This window comes from Vombatus ursinus, unplaced genomic scaffold (genome assembly GCF_900497805.2).
Source record: "Vombatus ursinus unplaced genomic scaffold, bare-nosed wombat genome assembly UNPS02009205.1, whole genome shotgun sequence".
NCBI lineage: Eukaryota > Metazoa > Chordata > Mammalia > Diprotodontia > Vombatidae > Vombatus > Vombatus ursinus.
In genome coordinates, this window is record NW_020948983.1 from 35,348,249 (window position 1) to 35,367,578 (window position 19,330).

At 39.4% G+C, this 19,330-nt stretch overlaps 1 protein-coding gene across 5 annotated transcripts in view; it reads left to right on the forward strand.

The window, feature by feature from the left end:
• The window catches only part of SLCO3A1 (solute carrier organic anion transporter family member 3A1), a 375,411-nt gene that overhangs the window by 270,305 nt on the left and 85,776 nt on the right, over positions 1-19,330 (forward strand). For all 5 annotated transcript variants that reach the window (XR_003568231.1, XM_027851706.1, XM_027851707.1 and 2 more), the window contains exon 3: positions 12,121-12,219. Coding sequence is in view for 4 of the 5 variants with exons in the window: in XM_027851706.1 (XP_027707507.1) it covers positions 12,121-12,219 (99 nt within the window). In the remaining variant the exon portion in view is untranslated. The remainder of the gene's footprint in view (positions 1-12,120; positions 12,220-19,330) is intronic.

Here is a 19,330-nt window from a genome sequence, read left to right on the forward strand (position 1 = left end):
GCCTCTTGACACTGGCTGTATGATAACGGACAGGTCACTTAACCTTTCTGATTGCCAGTATGTCTGAAAAATGAGGATAATATCATCTTCATCATCTACCTCATAGGATTGTTGTGAGAATCAAATGAGATCATACGTATCATAATTTTGAAGTGTTATAAATGGCAGCTGTTTTTAGTAAATGACTGACTCAAGACCACAAAACTGAGAGAGAATACTCAAAATCTGTATTCTCTGACTTCAACCTAGTGACTTTCCCAGTGCCTCACCATCAGCAGGATTTATTGATTCTTTTTGTGAGTAAACTCTTGTAACTGTTATGTGTTATGTGCTTAGATATTAAGCTCTTTGATAGTGAGGATTATTTCAGTCTTTGTCTTTGTAGTCCTAGCCATTGCACAGTGCCTCCCGCATAGTAGATAATAAATATTTGTCAATTCATTGATACTAAATGTCAACCGAAAAAACCCTACCCTGGCTTCAGGGAGTTGAGTACAATCTAAACTAAACCATACCATTTCATAAGAAATGGCTTGAAGGGAGCCTGAAGTTTCAGGAGTCAGTCAGCTCATTCACAGGAGATTCTCCTGAGCTCCCCTCAAAATTCATTAGAAGTGGATGCAGTCAGATAATGAGCATCTCCTGCTGCCTGAAGCCATTAGAAGAGACTAGAGCCAACCCAGGAGGTAGCAAACTCATGTCTTCCCAAACTGGTGCAGGCAATTCATTAGCCAAGGAATCAAAATGTAACCCCCTTGCTCTTTCTCTAAGGAATGGCGATGACAAAGCCCTGCCTTCTGTTATGTCCAGCCAGAGGCTCTGAAGGGAGCTGTTGCCTGAGCACCAGGCCTATAGTTTGGAGCCAAATATTAGTGCAGTCTACTTGAGCCATCTTTGTGTTATTTTCACTCAATCCTTCCTAATGAGCCCTCAAGGACCTTGGTTTGGATGACTTAGTGAAGGAAGAGATGCCCTGGCAGCGAGAGACCTAGTAGGGAATGGAAGTAACAGCTTGGACCTGGAGATGTGTCAATACCCCCTGAGAGAGCTTGGGCAAGGAGAGAGCCTTTTTATTTCTGTCCAAAGTCTCAGCATGTGGCTTTTGACAAAAGCTTCAGTGACTTGAATTATGTACTGGCGGTACTTTTGCTCAATGGCAGAGCTTGATTAATACAAACTTACTTTTATTAAGAAATGCTTAATACAAACTTATCCTTATTAGGAAACGCGGTATGGTCTGAAGGACAAAATATCATAGAAGTGGATAGCCATTTAACCATTAGGTAGCCACCATTATTCTAATCTGCAGATGAATAACATATAATAGTATATGGTCAATGCCACATCCTACAGGATGCCTTGCTTAATGCCCATCCCCAGTTAGTGCTTACCTTGAAATTTCCTTCTGTTTACTCTGTACAAATTGTGTCAGTACTTGGCTGTGGACTGTTGTTCCCCACAATAGAATGTAAACTCTTTGAGGGCCAATACCATTTCCTTCCTAGCATTTGTAACTTTAGAACTCAGTAAGTGCTTATTTAATTGAATTGAATTTTTCTGGTAAGGAGACTGAAGCATTTCTAGGTCACTACAGACAAAGACAGGAAAGAAAATTCCCAGAAAAGTTGAAGGCTTTGCATAAGAACCTTCTTGGAAGGTTAGAATTGGGATGATGGGAATGTGGGTGGAGGGAGGTGTATACTCCTGCTACCATTCTACCCAGTATTAGTTAAATCCCTTCTTCTTCTTCTTCTTCTTTTTCTTCTTCTTCTTCTTCTTCTTCTCCTTCTTCTTCTTCTTCTTCTTCCTCTTCCTCTTCCTCTTCCTCTTCCTCTTCCTCTTCCTCTTCCTCTTCTTCTTCTTCTTCTTCTTCTTCTTCTTCTTCTTCTTCTTCTTCTTTTCTTCTTCTTCGTCTTCGTCTTCGTCTTCGTCTTCGTCTTCGTCTTCGTCTTCTGACTTGTAAGTGCCAGAGTCCTTGAAATTTAAATGTAGAGTACCTTGAATTTTCCTAGGCTTCTTGGGAAGGTAATGACCTCATATGACTTTCCTGCTTGATTGCCTAGGGATACTTTGTAATAAAGATTTCCAGACTCCGGGGGTGAGCTCTAAGTGACTCCTGCTGGCACCCTAATTAAATTCAATGTGCACTAAGTGTCTCACCCTGAGGTCCCAGAAAGCTACTTGAAGGCCTGGGAAGCTAGAGAGAGCATTAGAGAAACTACATGCATGGTGTCTTGCAACCTGGAGAGACCTGGGTTCTAGTGAGCCTCTGCTGTTTCAGGGGTTAGAGCACTGGGCTTCAAGTCAGGAGGACCTAAGTTCAAATAAAGCCCCGGATGCTTAACCTCTGTTGAATTATGTACTGGCGGTACTTTTGCTCAATGGCAGAGCTTGATTAATACAAACTTACTTTTATTAAAAAATGCTTAATACAAACTAATCCTTATTAGGAAACACAGTATGGTCTGAAGGGCATTATTTAATTGAAGTCATTTTCCTTCTATTTACCTTAGTTTCCTCAACTTTAAAATGGGGATAATAGCACCTACTTTTCATGTTTATTGTGAAGATCAAATGAGATAAGATTTGTAAAGTGCTTAGCACAATGTTTTGCATGTAGTAAGCACTTAATAAATGCTTCAGTTCATTTATCAGAAAAGTTCTATAGATTGGAATTTACCAAGAAAAACAATAGTGAATGAGCTCTTTAGATGGGAGTGAGAAGAGTTCTTGCTCAACCAACAGAAACCCCAATCTCACCCAAAGGAAAATTCTCTGAAGTCTCTAGGGAGATAAGCTAGAAATCAGTGATGTGTTGAGGAGCCAACTTCCCCACCATGTCCAAAGTCTTTTTTCACTCTCTACCTTTCTTTCCCTGAAGAGAATCTAGAATCAGGCTTGTCTAACAGTGATTCCCTTCACCCAAAGTCCCCATTACATAGATCTCTTTTGAAAAGGAATGACGAGTATATCTCCCCTCCAAAGCTCTTCCATCCCACTGACACAGGGTAATGTCAGCATTCTCTCCAACAATTGAGAGTTGTTCAGTCATTTAGTAGTGTCTAACTCTTCAAGACCCCATGGACCATATTGGACATGGGAACTCAGGTGTTCCTCACTCCAAGCCCAGTGCTCTTTCCACTGAGCCATCTAGCGGCTTCAACATTTAGGGGAGTCTCATGCAAAATGCCGCAGGCTTAGCTAGAAAACCCAGCTTACATAAAGAAAACAGGGAAAAGGGTTATTTTGACTTAAAGGTAACTGAATATATTTCAGAGTGAGGAAAATCTCTGATATAGTAATAATGGCTTTTGATTTGAATGATAAAACCAAAATTTTGATCAAAGCATCCAGAAGACATTACAAAGTGTTGGTGTTAAGAATTCAAGTTTTATTTTTGTTTGTTTTTTCTGGGTATCCATATTTCTTTTAATATCTTCAGGCTTTTTCACCAAGTTTAGAATGTCATAGTTCTGATCTAGAGACCCCCAAACTCATTACTGAGTATAAGTTAAAAACACACCTATCTCACCATGGTAATGACACTGGCTCACAGGATCGTTGTGGGGATCAGATGGGATCATGTATTTAAAGCACTTTATAAAACATAAAGTACTTTGTTAGTGGTTATCACTAAGATTAACTCGAGTCTTGGGAGTTATCATTAACTGGACACTCAAAGATATAGCAGACCTTGTGGTAGCACATCACAAGTAGTTGTGTTCATTAACGGTTTTTCTGCCATCATTGGAGAATAGTAGGTTTAGAAAATCACTACTATTAGTGTTAATAAAAATAAAAAGATCCTCTATTTCTGTTGCATAGCATATTTCTTACTATGTTGATCCTGACAATATCTCTTTAAAGGAGGGGGCATGTATCAACATACTTAGTTTTCATATGAGGCAACTGAGGTTCAGAAGAGTTTAAATGATTCTCCTAGGATCATAAAGTGGGTAGTAATACAGACATTAATTCCCAGTTTTACTGATTACCGAACTCTGACTTAACTCAAAATTGCATTTGACATCGCTGGCCTCTAGTTGTCAAATATTCTAAATTTATCTGATTCTGCCTCACCTCTAGCAACTACTCATTTATGGAATAGCTAAAGTGTCTGTATCATAGTTGGACAAAGAACAGAGGTAGCTTATGCTTACAAATTAGCATTTCCCCTATCAAAAAGCACTGTTTGTGTCCCTGCAGCCCAAACTCTCTTAGATGCTCCACTACCTCTCTGCCCCATCCCCACCCACCCACCATTGCGGCTCTTTCCTGATTGGGTATATACTCCAACTGAGACAAACTCAAGTTTGAGAGTCACACCGACATTTGTCAGAGTGCTATGAATGGAATTCTCTACTGTTATAGCAGGGTTTTCTTTCTTTTCTAATTAAATTTTATTTTCAGATCTGTATTCCTTCCCTCCCACCCCCAGCAAGAAAAACAAAACCTCTTTTAGAAACATATGTAGTCAAGCAAAGTAAATTCCCACTTTGGCTATGTCCAACATACATATATGTATATATACGTGTACGCACATGTATATACACATACATATGGGTCTTGGTCTGTACTCTGAGTCTATCGTCTCTCTATCAGGAAGTGGTTAACACTTCATCTTGAATCCTCTGGAATTGTGATTGATCAGCCTGTTGATCAGTTCCTAAGTCTTTCAGAGTTGTTTATAATATTGCCATGGTTGTATACATCATTCTCCTGGATCTGCTCACTTCACTGTCCATCAATTCATAGTAGTCTTCCCATGTTTCTCTGAAACCATATCCTTCATCATTTCTTATAGCACGGTAGGATCCCATAACATACCTATACCATAATTTGTTCAGCTATTCTCCATTAGATGTGCACCCCCTCAGTTTCCAATTCTTTGCCACTACAACAAGCTACTTTAAGTATTTTTGTACTCTTTCCCTCTTTCTTTGATCTCTTTGGGGGTATAGAACTAGTCGTAGTATGGTTAGGTCACAGAGTATGCACAGAAATATAGCAATGCTTTCTTTTAAAAAAAAAACCCAAAACTTGCCTACTTATGCCAAAAATGTCCGTGTTCATGTTCAGCCCTTAAAGAGGGAAGTTAATTACTATTAAGAATTTAAATTGAGATTTCCAGAACACTTCTGGCGATACTTCTGGCCTTATTTCTTGGGCCAAATCACTCATGCTGTCTTGCTAAACGCAGATACATTGAAAGATTAGTGTTCAAGTAGAAGAATCACTAGTATAAAACCACACAAATATATGGGAATTTTATGTGTATGTGTGCATGTTCTAAGCACCTGATTTGCTATAGAAAGACAGCTTAGGCACTGGGGACAATAGAGTTCAATATCAGAGTCAATAAACCGTTACTAAGTATGTACTATGTGCCAGGCACTCTACTAAGCCCTGGTAATACAAAGAAAGGCATGAGACTGCCCTTTCCCTCAAGGAGCTTACAATCTTATCATTTCCAATATTTGGTGGGAAAGCAAAGCTATGGAGAGATGAAGTAAACAATGGATACTTCTTTACATGATAGTGTCTTTGTTCCCCCTGAACCTAGCACAATATCTGGAACGTAGTAGGTGCTTAATAAATATTTGCTGATTTTCAAAAATGCTATTGGTAAGAGACTTAGGGATGGCATCCCCTGGCACATACTGTCTGGGTGATCCTGGGTAAATTACTTAACCTCTTAGTGCCCTTGGCAATTCTTTAAAACTAGGTGGCAGAATAGTTATCGTTAGTAGAGGAAGTTTACTCACCTGGAGTTTCCCACACCAACAAAATTACAGGTGAATTAATAAATTAGCAGAACAATAAGCATTCATTAAGGTCCTAGTTAAAAAAAAAAAGATCCAAAATGAGTTATCTGCTAAGAAATATAGTGGCTAAGTTGTTTAGTGGTAGTAACTATCCTGGCTCATTTATACTTACCAGATCTGGGGAACACTGCAGAAAAGATACCTGATTTTCATTAAATCTTCCCTAATAGAGTAATATCAAGCAATGGAAGGGATTGGAGGAAAGAGGGAATTAGGTAGGTTCTTATGCCATACACTAGGGCTCTGTTTTTGGCCCATTTTTATCAAACGATTCAGGTAGATTTATAATGGAGTTCTATCAGATGTTCAGATTACATAAAGCAATAGATATAGTCAATAATTGTAAACATTACTGAGACAGACTGATTTAACTTGATGTAAGGGAAAACTATGTAACAATTAGAACCACGAACATCTTGGTGGAATGTGTGGAATGCCTTGGTCCACTGGGATCTGCCCTGTGGAGGTCTTGGGAAGGTTATAGAGATGATTCTTGCTCCAATACAAGCTGGACTAAATAATCTAGGATGTCCCTTCCATTTCCAGCACCCTGTAATTCCTTCACCAGCCATCCATTGTCCTGACCACCTAAGGTCAAAGAAGGCTCCACATTTCTGAAATACAGCAGGTGGCAGCACCAGATCACAAGTCTTTTTCTTTGCAAGGAACACAATGAAATAAAATTCCCCTCTCTGGATGTCACGGAGGCAGCTGGTGTTTTCCTCTGCTTGATTTAAGTTCCTGGACAGTGTGTCTCTTCTTCTTCCTATTATTTTGTGACCCACAAAGGAGCAACAATACAGCTTGAAAGGTCAAACAGAGAATGCTATAGAATGAAAGCAGGAAATGTTACTTCCCCAAATGATAATGTAGCTCTTGGTCTATTTTAGAATGTTATCTTCTTCAAAGGAAAAGTCATTATGTAAGAAGTGACAAGCATTTAAATGTATTTCTGCCAAACTGAGATGCTTCTTTGAATTATAAAGGTCTAGAGCTCTAAGCAGCCACAGAGGACATCTAGCCCAAATATTCCATTTTATAGATGAGGAAACTGAGACCCAGCAAATTAAATGACTTGGCCAAGGTTACACCTGTAGTACATGATAGAGCCTAGATTCAGACATAGTTGACATGACTCTTAAGTTCAATGACAAATTTCAGTGTTCTTTCCTCTGTAGCATCTGTGTGTGTGTGTGTGTGAGTGTGTTTCGGGTTGGCCTAACGTTTGTACCATAGAGAAAAATATTATTATAGTGGTAGGATTTCAATTAATGTTGAAAAGCAGCTTATGTGACCACCAGGCTATTTCGGAAATTTCATCCTGAGATTTTCAACTGACAAAGAGACCTTTCCACCCCAAATGGTGACTTTTTAGGGTATAACTTATACATCTCTAACTTCCTACAGGATTGATACTCAATAGCTTTAAACTAAAAAGCAGCGACCCAAGCAATTTAGAAACCTGAGCTTACCCTCATGCCAAGAAAGAGAGAACTATTCTTGGCCACATAAACAGCCCATTTCAAAGTCTTAGCCAATCTGAGTGCATAGGAATTGATAAGATAAGCCTCAGATTGGGCTCAGCCAGCCTGATGGCAGGTAATGGTTTATCAAAAAGCTACAATCTTTTTCTGTCCTGCAGCCAGCTATTCAGATATGTCCTGTGATTGCCAAGTCAAATGCCAGCCTTCCTACTAACACACACACACACACACACACACACACATCTTTTTTTTAATTTTATTTTATTTTTTCCTGTCCCATGACTTGAAAGAGAGGGCAGACTGGAAAGAGCTAGGCTTTAGGAACCAGTATGTGGGAATTCCATCCTCAGCTTCCCTACTGGCTCTGGCGATTTCATGTTCCCAACCTAGCTCTTTCTGAGTCTATTTTTGAAGCAGTAGCTGTCTGTTCAGCTCTGCTACTTACTCCCTGTGTGACCTTAATCAAGTCACTTTACTTCTCTCGGCCTCATTTTTCCTCATCTGTAAAATGGAGGGATTGGGTTAGCTGATCTTTAAGATCCCTTTGAGCTGTAGATCCTATGAAGCTGAGGAATTAGGCTCAGAAGCAGCTGTTGTACCTGCCTCCTGGAAATCCTTCCTTTGTAAAGAGATACAAAATGTTTGTTTGCTAAACTCTCTTGACTGTACCTGTAAATCTGCCCAATAATCTATCTCAGACCTAAAGGGAGAACCGCAGAACTGTAGAATACCAGCATTAGAAGGCCTCCGTGTGAGAATTGTGAAGTAGGTCATATGAGAAAACATCACCCACTTCACAGTTTTGCCTGAGGGCGAACCTGAATAGAAACCTGAGAACATTTGTCTCTGTTGTTGCTTCCTTTTTCTTTTTTCTCTAGCCTCTGTTGATGCTTCTGATACCCCTCTCCTCTGCTCAGCTTCTTTCTGTCTACTGCTTAGACCGGGGTCTCTATCTCCAAAACTCTTCTAGCCACATCCTCCTCATAAACACACACACTCTCTCTCTCACACACACACACACACACACACACACACACACACACACACACACAACCTGCGTAGCAGTTATTTCTCAAAAAACCATTCTGGAATCATGTTGATAATAATATATTTGGTGCCATCGTTGATAAAGAACTAGTCAGGGAAACAATTCAAATCCTACCTTTGACACTTTCTAACCCTGGGCAAGTCATTTAAACTCCCTCAACCTCAATTTCCTCCTCTGGAAAATGGGGGTAATAGAAGCTACCATGCAGGACTGTTGTGAAGATCGAATAGGTTAACTTATGTGAGGTGCTTTGAAAACCTTAAAATGATATGTGAATGCTAGCTATTATAGTAATAATTGGTGTTGTTCATCATGTCGCTATTGTTACCCTTCCCAAGAATTCACATTTTTTATGTGTAATATAATTATACATGTATAGCCTATATTAGATTGCATGACCTCTTGGGAAGGGAGGAGGGAAAGGAGGGAGGGGGGAAATTTTAGAACTCAAAATCTTATAAAAGTGAATGTTAAAAACTAAAAATAAACTTTTTTAAAAAGATAAAAAAACCCAAACATTCATATTTTAACAATGCATTAAACCAATGATAGCAGTAGCCCACTTAAGTACTGGGCTTTGCAGTTTGATTCAATTCAATTAAAAAGTATTTGCTAAACACTAGTTAAGTACAAAGAATTCATTGGGGCAGTTTGAGATACAAAAACTGTTGAGAGGACAGAGACAAAGAGATAGAGGCTCCGTTATCAGATTCTGCAGTTTAATGGGGTGAAGGATATACAAATCACTATAAACAAGAGAAGAGAGAATTTTTTAAAGAGATCCAGGTAAAGTGCTAAGTGAATTTTGAAAGAGAGTTTGCTTTCTTGTGGAGGGGATTGAATGCCTAATTCAGAAATTTAGGTCGAATTCAGTAAGCACTAGGGAGCCCCCGAGCTTTTAGTGTACAGTGATGGAATCCTAGTGGTGCGTTAGGACACGGTAAGTAGGCTTCATGTATGTGCCTCAAATCCAGTATGTACAAACTCGAACTTACTAGTTTTCTCCCTAAACCCACTGCTCATTCCAACTGGCTTACTTCCGTCATAGGCACTGCCCTTCCCCCAGCCAGCTGGGACAGCAGTCTCTAAGTCATTCTTGACTCTTCCCTCCCACTCCACCACCGTGTGTGCTCACTTGCCAAGTCTTGTCAATGCTACCTCCTCCTCCCCGTCTCTCACATCCCTCTCCTTCTGTCTCCTCATACCACAGCCATCTTCAGGCAGGCCTCATCCCCTTCACCTCCAATAACCTCCTCATTGGTCTACCAGCATCCAGTCTCTCTCCTTTCCAATCCGTCCTCCAGAGCCACCAAACTGATATTCCAAAAACACAGATCTGACCATGGCATGTACCTGCTCCAGAACTGACAGTGTCTCCCTTTTGCCTCTAGGATAAAACACAAGTGTTCGGCATTTAAAGCCCTTCCCAGACTAGCTTCAGCCTACTTTTTCAGACTGCTTACATATTATTCCCTCTCACTTCCTCTATGTTTTAGCCAATCCGTCCTGCTACACACAATACTGCCTTCATGTTTTTGCACAGGCTGTCCCCTATGCCTAGAATGTTCCCTTTCTTCGGGTCTACCTCTTAGAACTCTATGTCCCTTCATCCCTCAGCTCAGGTGCAACATGAAAGGCCTTTTCTGATTCCCCTGATTATAAGATGATCCAATCCTGAAAATCACTTTGAAATAACTTATCTGTAAACATGTTGTGTCCTCTTCCCCTATGTCCCCTATAGAATATGAGCTCCAGGAGGGCAGTAATTGTCTCATTTTTGTATTTATATCCTGAGAATTTAGCACATAGCATGTATCCTACAAGTTAGCTCCTCGGGGGCATGACTATTCCACAACCATCTTCACATTCCAGACCTAGCAGAGGCTCTGGCACCTAGCAGGTGCTAAATAAATGCTTGCTGAATTGAATTATTGAGGATGAAAGGGAATCCAGACTCAGACCCAGCTGTTTTGAGTTTAAGTCCAGCGCTCTTTCTATTCTGCCACACTGAGTGACTGGCATGGTGGGTATCTCTGGCAAGTCAGAGTTAGAGGGACAAGTAGCTTTTTAAACAAATCACACCACAGATAGCCATTTACTTGGCTGTGGGGTCGTCTCTTACTATTAATCAGTTAATAAATATTTATTAAGCACCTACTATATGCTAAGCACTGTGCTAAGAACTAGATATGGAAAAGACAGTCCCTGCCCTGCTGATACCACTCAACATTGGCCTTAAATTCACTTCATCTCTGCCATTTATTACCAGCATCACCTTGGACAAGGTACTTTGCCTTTCTGGGCATCAGTTCCTCATCTGTAAAATGAGAGGATTGGACAAGATCTCCTCTGGGGTTCCTTTCAGCCCTAGATATAGGGTTCTTTGACCTCTCTGGTGTTCCATTTTCCCATCCGCAAAATGAGGAAATAGCATTTGTCATGGTATCATATTTGTAAATATCTTGAGGTCATTGCTTTAATTTTTTTTTCACAAACTACACGTTAAGGAGAATATTTGACTGGCTATATGATCCCAAAGAGAACTCTTAGCAAAGGTGTGACTGTATTGTCCTGGGGAGAAGCCTGGGAAAATTATTTTATCCATAGTCATGCCATCAAGAGTTCTGGACTGGAGGCACCTTAGCACAGTGAAAAAAAGAACTGGACTAGAGTCCCGAAGACTGGGGTTCCATTCCTACTTTTACCATTATGTGACCTTGAACCAAATAGGGACAACAGTTTCCTCATCTACTAAATTAGAGGTTGGACAGATGTTACCTAGTTGAAAAGTCATATGAGTTATAGTTTCTGTTTAACCCCAGTGCCTTTCCCAAAACAAACTTTAAGATTTGTCCAAAATTTAATAGGAGTAGTCTACTATAAGGGAATAAGTGCTGTTTTTGCATTTTATTGAGAAATCTCACCAGAAAGGCCAAAGGAACCAGGGTACCTGGTACCAGCTCCTGACGGCCGATTGCTACTTGGAATTAAGTGAATGCTATAAATCAGGGCTTGATTTACTGCTTTGTTGATTGTCTAGACTTAAGAAAGTGATGGGAAAATGTTAACAACATTAAATTTAAAGTATGTTTTGCATACTTTTTTTTCTATACAGCTAGTTATGAAACATTTACCAGCACACCTCTACCAAAGCTGAGCTTTAAAGTGAACTCCAAATCTAAAATTTTCTTAATTTAGGCTGAATGGTTATTTGTCTTTATTAGCACAGCCTCTGAAAGCAAAATAAGGGAATTTTAGAGACCTTCTCTGCAATGGCAATTTATTCAGTAGATCAATAAAGAACTTGAAATCTCCTGGGTTCTCAATCCATGTGGTCTTTTCAGGGACAACTGGCTAATTGAACTCAATTTCTAACATTTGTATAACCAGGCCACATTGCTGATTAGAGCTAAACAGTTTTTGTGTTCTTTTAAATCTAATCATTATTTGAAACTGAACATTACATAATTATAATGCCCAAGATTGGGCCTGGAGAAGAAATAATAAAAGTGCACCTCTCTCTCTTCTTTGTAAAGGTGGAGGACTATGGTTGTGAAATATTGGTCATGGTGGATAACTGGATGGGCTGATTAGACTTTGTTTTTCTTCTTTCTTTTTTTAATCTTTGTTATCTAAGATGGCTTGCTGGGGAAGGGAGAGGAAGGATAGATTCAGAAGTAAAGGTGATATGGAAACAATAGGTATTAATAAAAGGAATGTAAAGATGAAAATCTTAATGTTTGTAATTTTTTATATTTTTCAGGGATCCTTTTCACAATGTTGGTGTTTGGACCAGCCTGTGGATTCATCCTGGGCTCCTTCTGTACCAAAATTTATGTGGATGCTGTCTTCATTGACACAAGTAAGGAAAATGTCTTTCCTCTGAATTTCAAGTTGAAAGCAATTCTATCCATCTACAGACACTTCTCCACATATGATAGTCTTTGATCTCAAATGCGACCATTTGTATATTTCAAATTTTGTATGTTTCATGTTGAAATTAAAACCCATCTATGAAATAAGAGGATTCCCCAAGTTCAGCCACAAAGTCTTCTTCCTCTACTTTTGCTATAAAAAGTCTGTCTCTTCTTCTCATGCCTTTATGGAGGCAGCCACTAAATGCAAATCAATAATCAGTTCTGGTTTAGTGATATGACTATGTAATACATATTTGTAGATTTACATGTTACCCAGCATTGAGGACTTAATCATTATGAGCTATAATAGTACATTTTTATCATTATGAGCTATAATAGTACATTTTTATTGCCTTCTTCAGCTCTTTGCGTGATCTAAAAGATACTATTTCAGATTTTTTGAAACTGTTGACTTTTTCTTTAGGTTCTTAGCATACACAGGAGAATTATTTGGGGGCAGGGGGAAACCATAGTGAAGGAGCTAAATTCTTTCACATATCTAGTTCTAGTTTCATTGGTACTATACCAAGTTAAGTAATGAGTGCTTTGAAGGCTTTTCATTAGGTATTTAGTAGGTAGATCTCAGGATCATTCCGACCAAAACCCTTTATCCTGGTGGTCTCAACCAAAGGCTCAAGGTTGATCCCCAAGGTGATTTCCAGATTTAAAATTCCCTTATTCTATGGTGAGTGAGTGTTTCTTCTTCTTTCATCATTAGAATCTCTGAAAGCAAAATGAGAGAAGCTTTTGCAGATGCTTTCTGCTAATGTCAATCTATCCTATAGAAAAGATCAATAAAGAACTTGAAGGCTCCTGGGTTCTCGATCCATCATCTTTTCAACAGTGCTAAATTGACTAATTCAACCAAAAAGAAGCAAATATGATTTTAAATTCAATCAAGTCATGTCTGATTCATTCCATTAATCCCACTGCTATATTTACTTAGAGTTAATGATGTTCAAGATTTTTGAGTTGAAAAAAGTCATGTTCATCAGTCTTTATTTATTTAAAGTTCACATATCTGTTACCAGGTGACTGAACGAGGTTGTTTTCCAACAGGTGCCCAACACATTTAACCCTATTTATAGTTAATAAGGAAGAAAAATAAATAATCAGAATTATAGCAAAAATTTTTATTAGTGATCATATAATCAAAGCTAGAAGGAGCCTTATAGGTCATCTATAGAATTCAACCCTTTCCATTTACAAACAAGACCCAAAGAAGTTAAAGCCACAAATACAGTAATACAAAATAAGAATCCAAATTCATGTCCTGTGACCTCCAAGACTGCTTTCTACTGTTCCACAGGACCTCATGGGGAAAGACTGTTTTTAAATATCTAAAAACCATTCACACCACCTCAAAGGGAGCAATAGGTTAAGGGTAATGATGAAAAAAAAAAACAAAAACAAAGAGCAATGGGGAAATAAAGGACTTTCAGAGAAAAGTTCCCAAATAAAGGAAGAAACCCTTTTTGCCTCTTTAAACATAAATGATAACTCTACTGAATCAAAATCACAAAATGGCAGTGAATCCTAGAATCATAAAGCTGGAAGAGACTTCCTCATTTTACAGATGGAGAAACTGAGGCACAGAGAGATTTTTATTTGTCAGTTTTTATTTTGTCCCTGGCCTAAAGCTACCCACAAGTAGTCAGAGGCGGAGCTAGGACTGAAATTCAGGTTTCCTGGCTCCCAGTCTTAGTTTCATTAAATTACACTGCAGCGCCTTTCCAGTGCCTCTGCCTGAAGAAGGAGTAGGGCAAACCATTGATTCCTGTGGCAGTATGTTTACTGCTGACTCCTCAGTCTGGAATATGAATGTAGATCTGGATTTTCAGTATTATGGGTGTGACTACAAAGGTTAGTTACCACTATCTGCCAGTAGAGGGGGAAAGAAAATAACGTTTTCTCTGGTATACAGTTGTAGCATCCTTTGGGTTCCAGCGATTCATTTCTTTGTGACTCACTGCAAATTTGTTTTCTACCTCCCAGTAAATGTTGGCTATATTTTTGTGAGTTTTCTCAACTCCTGTTCTGATGCCACCACACCCTTTGCTCTTCCTCAGGGGGTAATCAACAGATATGTTTCCTATAAGATGAAAAATATAAGAGTTGTGGAACTGTAACTGCAGAGGTTTATTTTATAACATTTCCTTAAAAACAAGACCTGCAGAGGGTAGGGTCAGATGAGGAAGATTTGGGGAATTAAGTGCTCCTGAGTAGTATAAATTTTTAAGATAATTATGGATTTGTTTTTGTTATCACTTCTACAAGTATTGATACTAGATAATATAAATGGCATTGTTGTTAGAATAGACAATAATAATAATGACATCATCACCATTATTTTCATTCTCTTGAGTTGAAAGATATCTGGGCTTAACATATCTTCTTGAATTTGATTAGCCAGAAGGCTGCCTTCCCCACCCCCCCTTTACCTTGGTGACCTCTCCCCTTCATCATGTCCATGCAGAATTGTTGTAATGTGTTCAACCTGACCTGGCACATAAGGATGCCTGAAATCGGCAGCTGGTACAAAATATGGTTGACTATTTGCTGAGTAAAGAAGGTCACTGAGATCATCTCCCTTTTTTCCATTCCCAGGAGTGGCTAGTGCTGCAGAATTTGCTTCTCTTGGATGAATTAATTTAGCAATCAGGATCTTGAACTTATCTCCCTTCCTCCTCCCCTTTTCTCCCCCTCCAAAATAAGAAAATTTAGTTTTAGAGTTAGGTTTATAATCTACATTTTTAAAAAATCTTATATCCCATAGCAAATGTATTGCCAAGCTCATTAGACAAATAGGTAAATGACCTGGCAGGAAAAAAAAAATTACCTGGAGTGTTTTCTGTATCATTCACACTCTAGTTCAATTTGATGACTAAATTCATCAATGAGAAAGCAAGGAAGCAAATGTTCCTAATTCACCTGCCATCTGCCCTTCTCACATAGACTCTCAAGTCTCCAGATTGGTTGTTTGGTTGATGGAGGTTAAATTGGATACATTGCATTTCTTAGTTTTATTTTGCTCTTTCAGGTCCAAAAAACTGAAGCCTCATAGTCCTAGTAGGTGAGTGAAAACATCACACAAATCCATGGACAACAAAGCCAACTCAATTAAATTTCATAAGTATTTTTAAAGTGCCCACTATGCTGTGCAGAACTAATGACAAAAATGAATAATCCATTCAGTTCAAGGAATTTATGTTCTAGTAGGATGAACAACATATGTACAGCTAGGTAAATACGAAGTAATTTCTAAGTACAGAGTTGCTAACAAACTGGAGTGGAGGATCAGAAGAAGTCTTATGTAGATCTAAGCCTCGAAGGGAGCTCAAGATTCCGAAAGGCAGAGGTGAGGATAAGAAGAATTCTTGGCAGAGAGAACAGCCTAGGAAAAGGCCTGTATGCACTCAATGGAATGTCATTTATAGGGAACAGCTAATAAGCAATTTGGGCTAGAACATACAATGTGTGAGGTGGAGTAATGTGAAAACAGCCACAGCCTTGAAAGATAAGCTACAACCAGCTTGTGAATGGGGTTTAAGTGCCGAAGGAGTTTTCATTTTATTTTTGTCGTTGTTGTTCCGTTGTGTCTGACTCTTTGTGACCCCATTTGGGGTTTTCTTGGTGGAGATACTAGAGTGGTTTGTCATTTCCCTCTCCAGTTCATTTTATAGATGAGGAAACTGAGGCAAACAGGGTGGAGTGACTTGCCCATTGTCACACAGTTAGTAAGAATCTGAGGCTGGTTTCAAACTCAGGTCTTTCTGACTTCAGACCCAGCATTCTATCCAAATGGGCCACTAGCTGCCCTTTTATCTTATCGTAGAGGCAATAGGAGCCTCTGAACTTTCCTGAGCATGGGAGTGACATGATCAGACCTATGCTAAGAATATCATTTTCACAGCTTTGTGACAGGTGCATTGGAGTGTAGCAAGATTGGAAACAGAGAAAACAATTAGGCTCTCAATTAGTCTCAGCAAGAACTAAGTGGTGTCCACATGAGTAAATAGAGGACTACAGATTCAAGAGATGTTGTAAAGGTAGAATAAAAAAGATTTGGCCACTGATGACATATGGTGGTGATTATACATGAGGCGTCAAGGATGACTCTGAGCTTGGGAAACTTGATGACAGGAACGGTGGGCATGCCCTCAAGAAAAATAGGGGGTAGCGAGGTGGCTCAGTGGATACAGCACCAGCCCTGGAGTCCGGAGGACCTGAGTTCAAATCTGGCCTCGGACACATGACACTTACTAACTGAGTGTCCCTGGGCAAGTCACTTAACCCCATTGCCTAGCCAAAAAAAAAAAAAAGAAAAAGAAAAAGAAATTATGAAGGAGTATAGGTCAGGGGAAAAGATAATGAGGCCTGGTCTGGACATGCTGAGTGAAGGGATGATGGGACAGCTACATGGAAAAGTCTACTAGGCAGTTGGTGATTCAGGACCAGCGCTCAGAAGAGAGATGAGGGCTGGTTATAGAATTCTGAGTCTTGTGCATATTTGCCAAGAAGAAACCAAAAGATTTAGCTAACCTAAGTCTGAAAGAAAACATCCAAGACAAACCATTCCAGATCTGTAATGACTAAGAAAAGGAAGCATCTACCTCAATAGAGACAAAGAAAAAAAACAGATATGATGCTAAAATGGGGAGAGACATAGGCAACAAACTTTTTCTAGAATGATAACATAGGAAGGGGGCTCAGAGATCATCCAGCTAAGCTTTCCCTTTGTATAGACGAACAAACTGTGGCCCACAGGGGTGAAGGGATTTGTCCAAGATTGTATAAAGTGTCCTCAAAAGTCTTAGTGCCCATTTTAAGTTGTTAAAGTTTAAAATATATTAAAACTCTGCTAAGATTTTCTGGGACATCTTGTACAGATAGTTAGTGGCCAGCTATCCTGGTCCATGAAGGCAGCAACCATGTATCATCTTAACCTTGTGCTTCACTTGCCCCCCAGAACAGCAAGTATCTTACACACAGTAGGTGCTTAATAAATGTGTGTTGAATTGAACTAAAATCAGGACTTGAACCCAGGTCTTCTAATTCTCACTGCTCTGCCAGTACGCAAAAGGGCCTCTCTCCATAAACCCTTTGGATCACAAGTGTTCCGTAGAGCAGGGAAGGGGCACAGATTAAAGATTTCTGCGCCCCTTCATGATTTCTCGATTCTCTTGAGGACTTGCCCATCCTTCCAGGCATCAAGGTTCACGTTCTCAGAGGCGTTCTTCTCTTGTATTCACCACCCATACTTAATTAATTGCCACATCTTTTTTATTTTACCTCCATATCTCTCAAATCTGCATCCTTCTCTCTACTCATGGGACCACCACTCTAGATCTTTCTGAGACTAATAAGCATTTCTATGTAGTCAACTAGGGGCCAGGCACTATGCTAAGAGCTTTACAAATATTATCTCATTTGATGCACACAGTAACTCTGTGAGGCAGGTGCAGTTATTATCCAGATTTTTAGAGCTGAGAAAACTGAAACAAACAGGTTAACTAACTTACCCAGGATTATACTGCTAGTAATATCTGAGACTGGATTTCAGCTCAGGCATTCCTGATTCCAGGCCCAGTGTCCTATCCCCTGCTCCACTCATAGTTTGTGCTGAACACTGCAAAGTATAAATGCTATCTTCAGATTTCCAAACTTCTCTTCAGGAACAATTCGGATTTCTCAGTACCTGTAATAACAGAAGTATAAGTAGATGGCCAGAAAGGGCCTACCATGAGGGAGATTGTTATTTTGGACTCTTTTAATAGTTTCTAAGTATTCACCATGAGCTAGCAACTCAGAGAGAATCAATAAACATTTATTAAGTGCCTACTATATGCCAGGCACTGTGCTAAGGACTGAGGATACAAAAAGAGACAAAAAACAGTTCCTGTCCTCAATGTGTTTAAATCTAACAGAAGAGACAATGTGCAAACCAATATATACAAAGCAAGCTATATATAGGATAAATAGGAAGCAATTAATAAAGGGAATTAAAGGGGAATTAAAAGGGATTAAAGGGATTAAAGAAGGCTTCCTGTAGAAGGTGGGATTTTAGTTGGGACTTAAAGGAAGCCAGGGAGGTGAGCAATTGGAACAGAAGAAAAAGAACATTCTAAGCATGGAAGACACCCAGAGAAAATGGAAGGAGTGAAGAGATGGAAAGTTCTGTTTGTGGAATAGACAAGAGGCCAGTGTCACTGGATCAAAGAGTACATATTAGAGGGTAAGGTGTAAGAAAACTGGAAAGGCAGAAGAGGGTTAGATTATGAAGGGTTTTGAATGCCACACAGAGCATTTTGTCTTTGATCTTAGAAGCAATAGAAATCACTGGAATTTGTTCAGTAGGGAGTGACATGATCTGATCTGTTCATCAGGAAAGTCACTTTAGTGGATGGAGGATGGATTGGAGTGGGAAAAGACTTGAAATAGGCATCATTGATGACTTTGGAAAGAACAATTTCAATGAAATAATGTTGGGCCCCAAACTGCAAGGGCTTAAGAAGAGAGTGACAGGATAAAAGGTGGAGATACCTACTGCAGACAGCCTTTTTGAGGAGTTTAGCTACAAAGGGCAGAAAAGATATAGGATGATATGCAGTGGGGATGGAAGGATCAAGTGAGGGTTTTTTTTTTCCAGGACAGGAAAGACGTGGGCATGTTTGTGGGCAGTAGGAAATGAGCCAATAGACAGGGAGAGATTGAAAATAAGTGGAAGAGTAGGGATGACAGAGGGAGCAATCTGCTGGCGGAGACAGAATGGAATGGAATCACTTGAACAAATGGAGGGGTTAGACTTGGTAAGATCACTTCATCATGTGAGATGACAAAGAGGGGAGAAGAGGCAATTCAAAGCAAATGGACTCAATTTCTTTCTGTAAAATATGAGGCAAGGTTCTTAGCTGAGAGAATAGGAGAAAGAAGTGAAAAGGTTTGAAAGAGCTGCTACAGAAAGTGGGATAGTGAGTTGATAAGGGAGGTATAGTAAGAATACATGAGGAAATAATAGGAAGATATAGGATCATTCCAAAGGACTCTGAAATATTG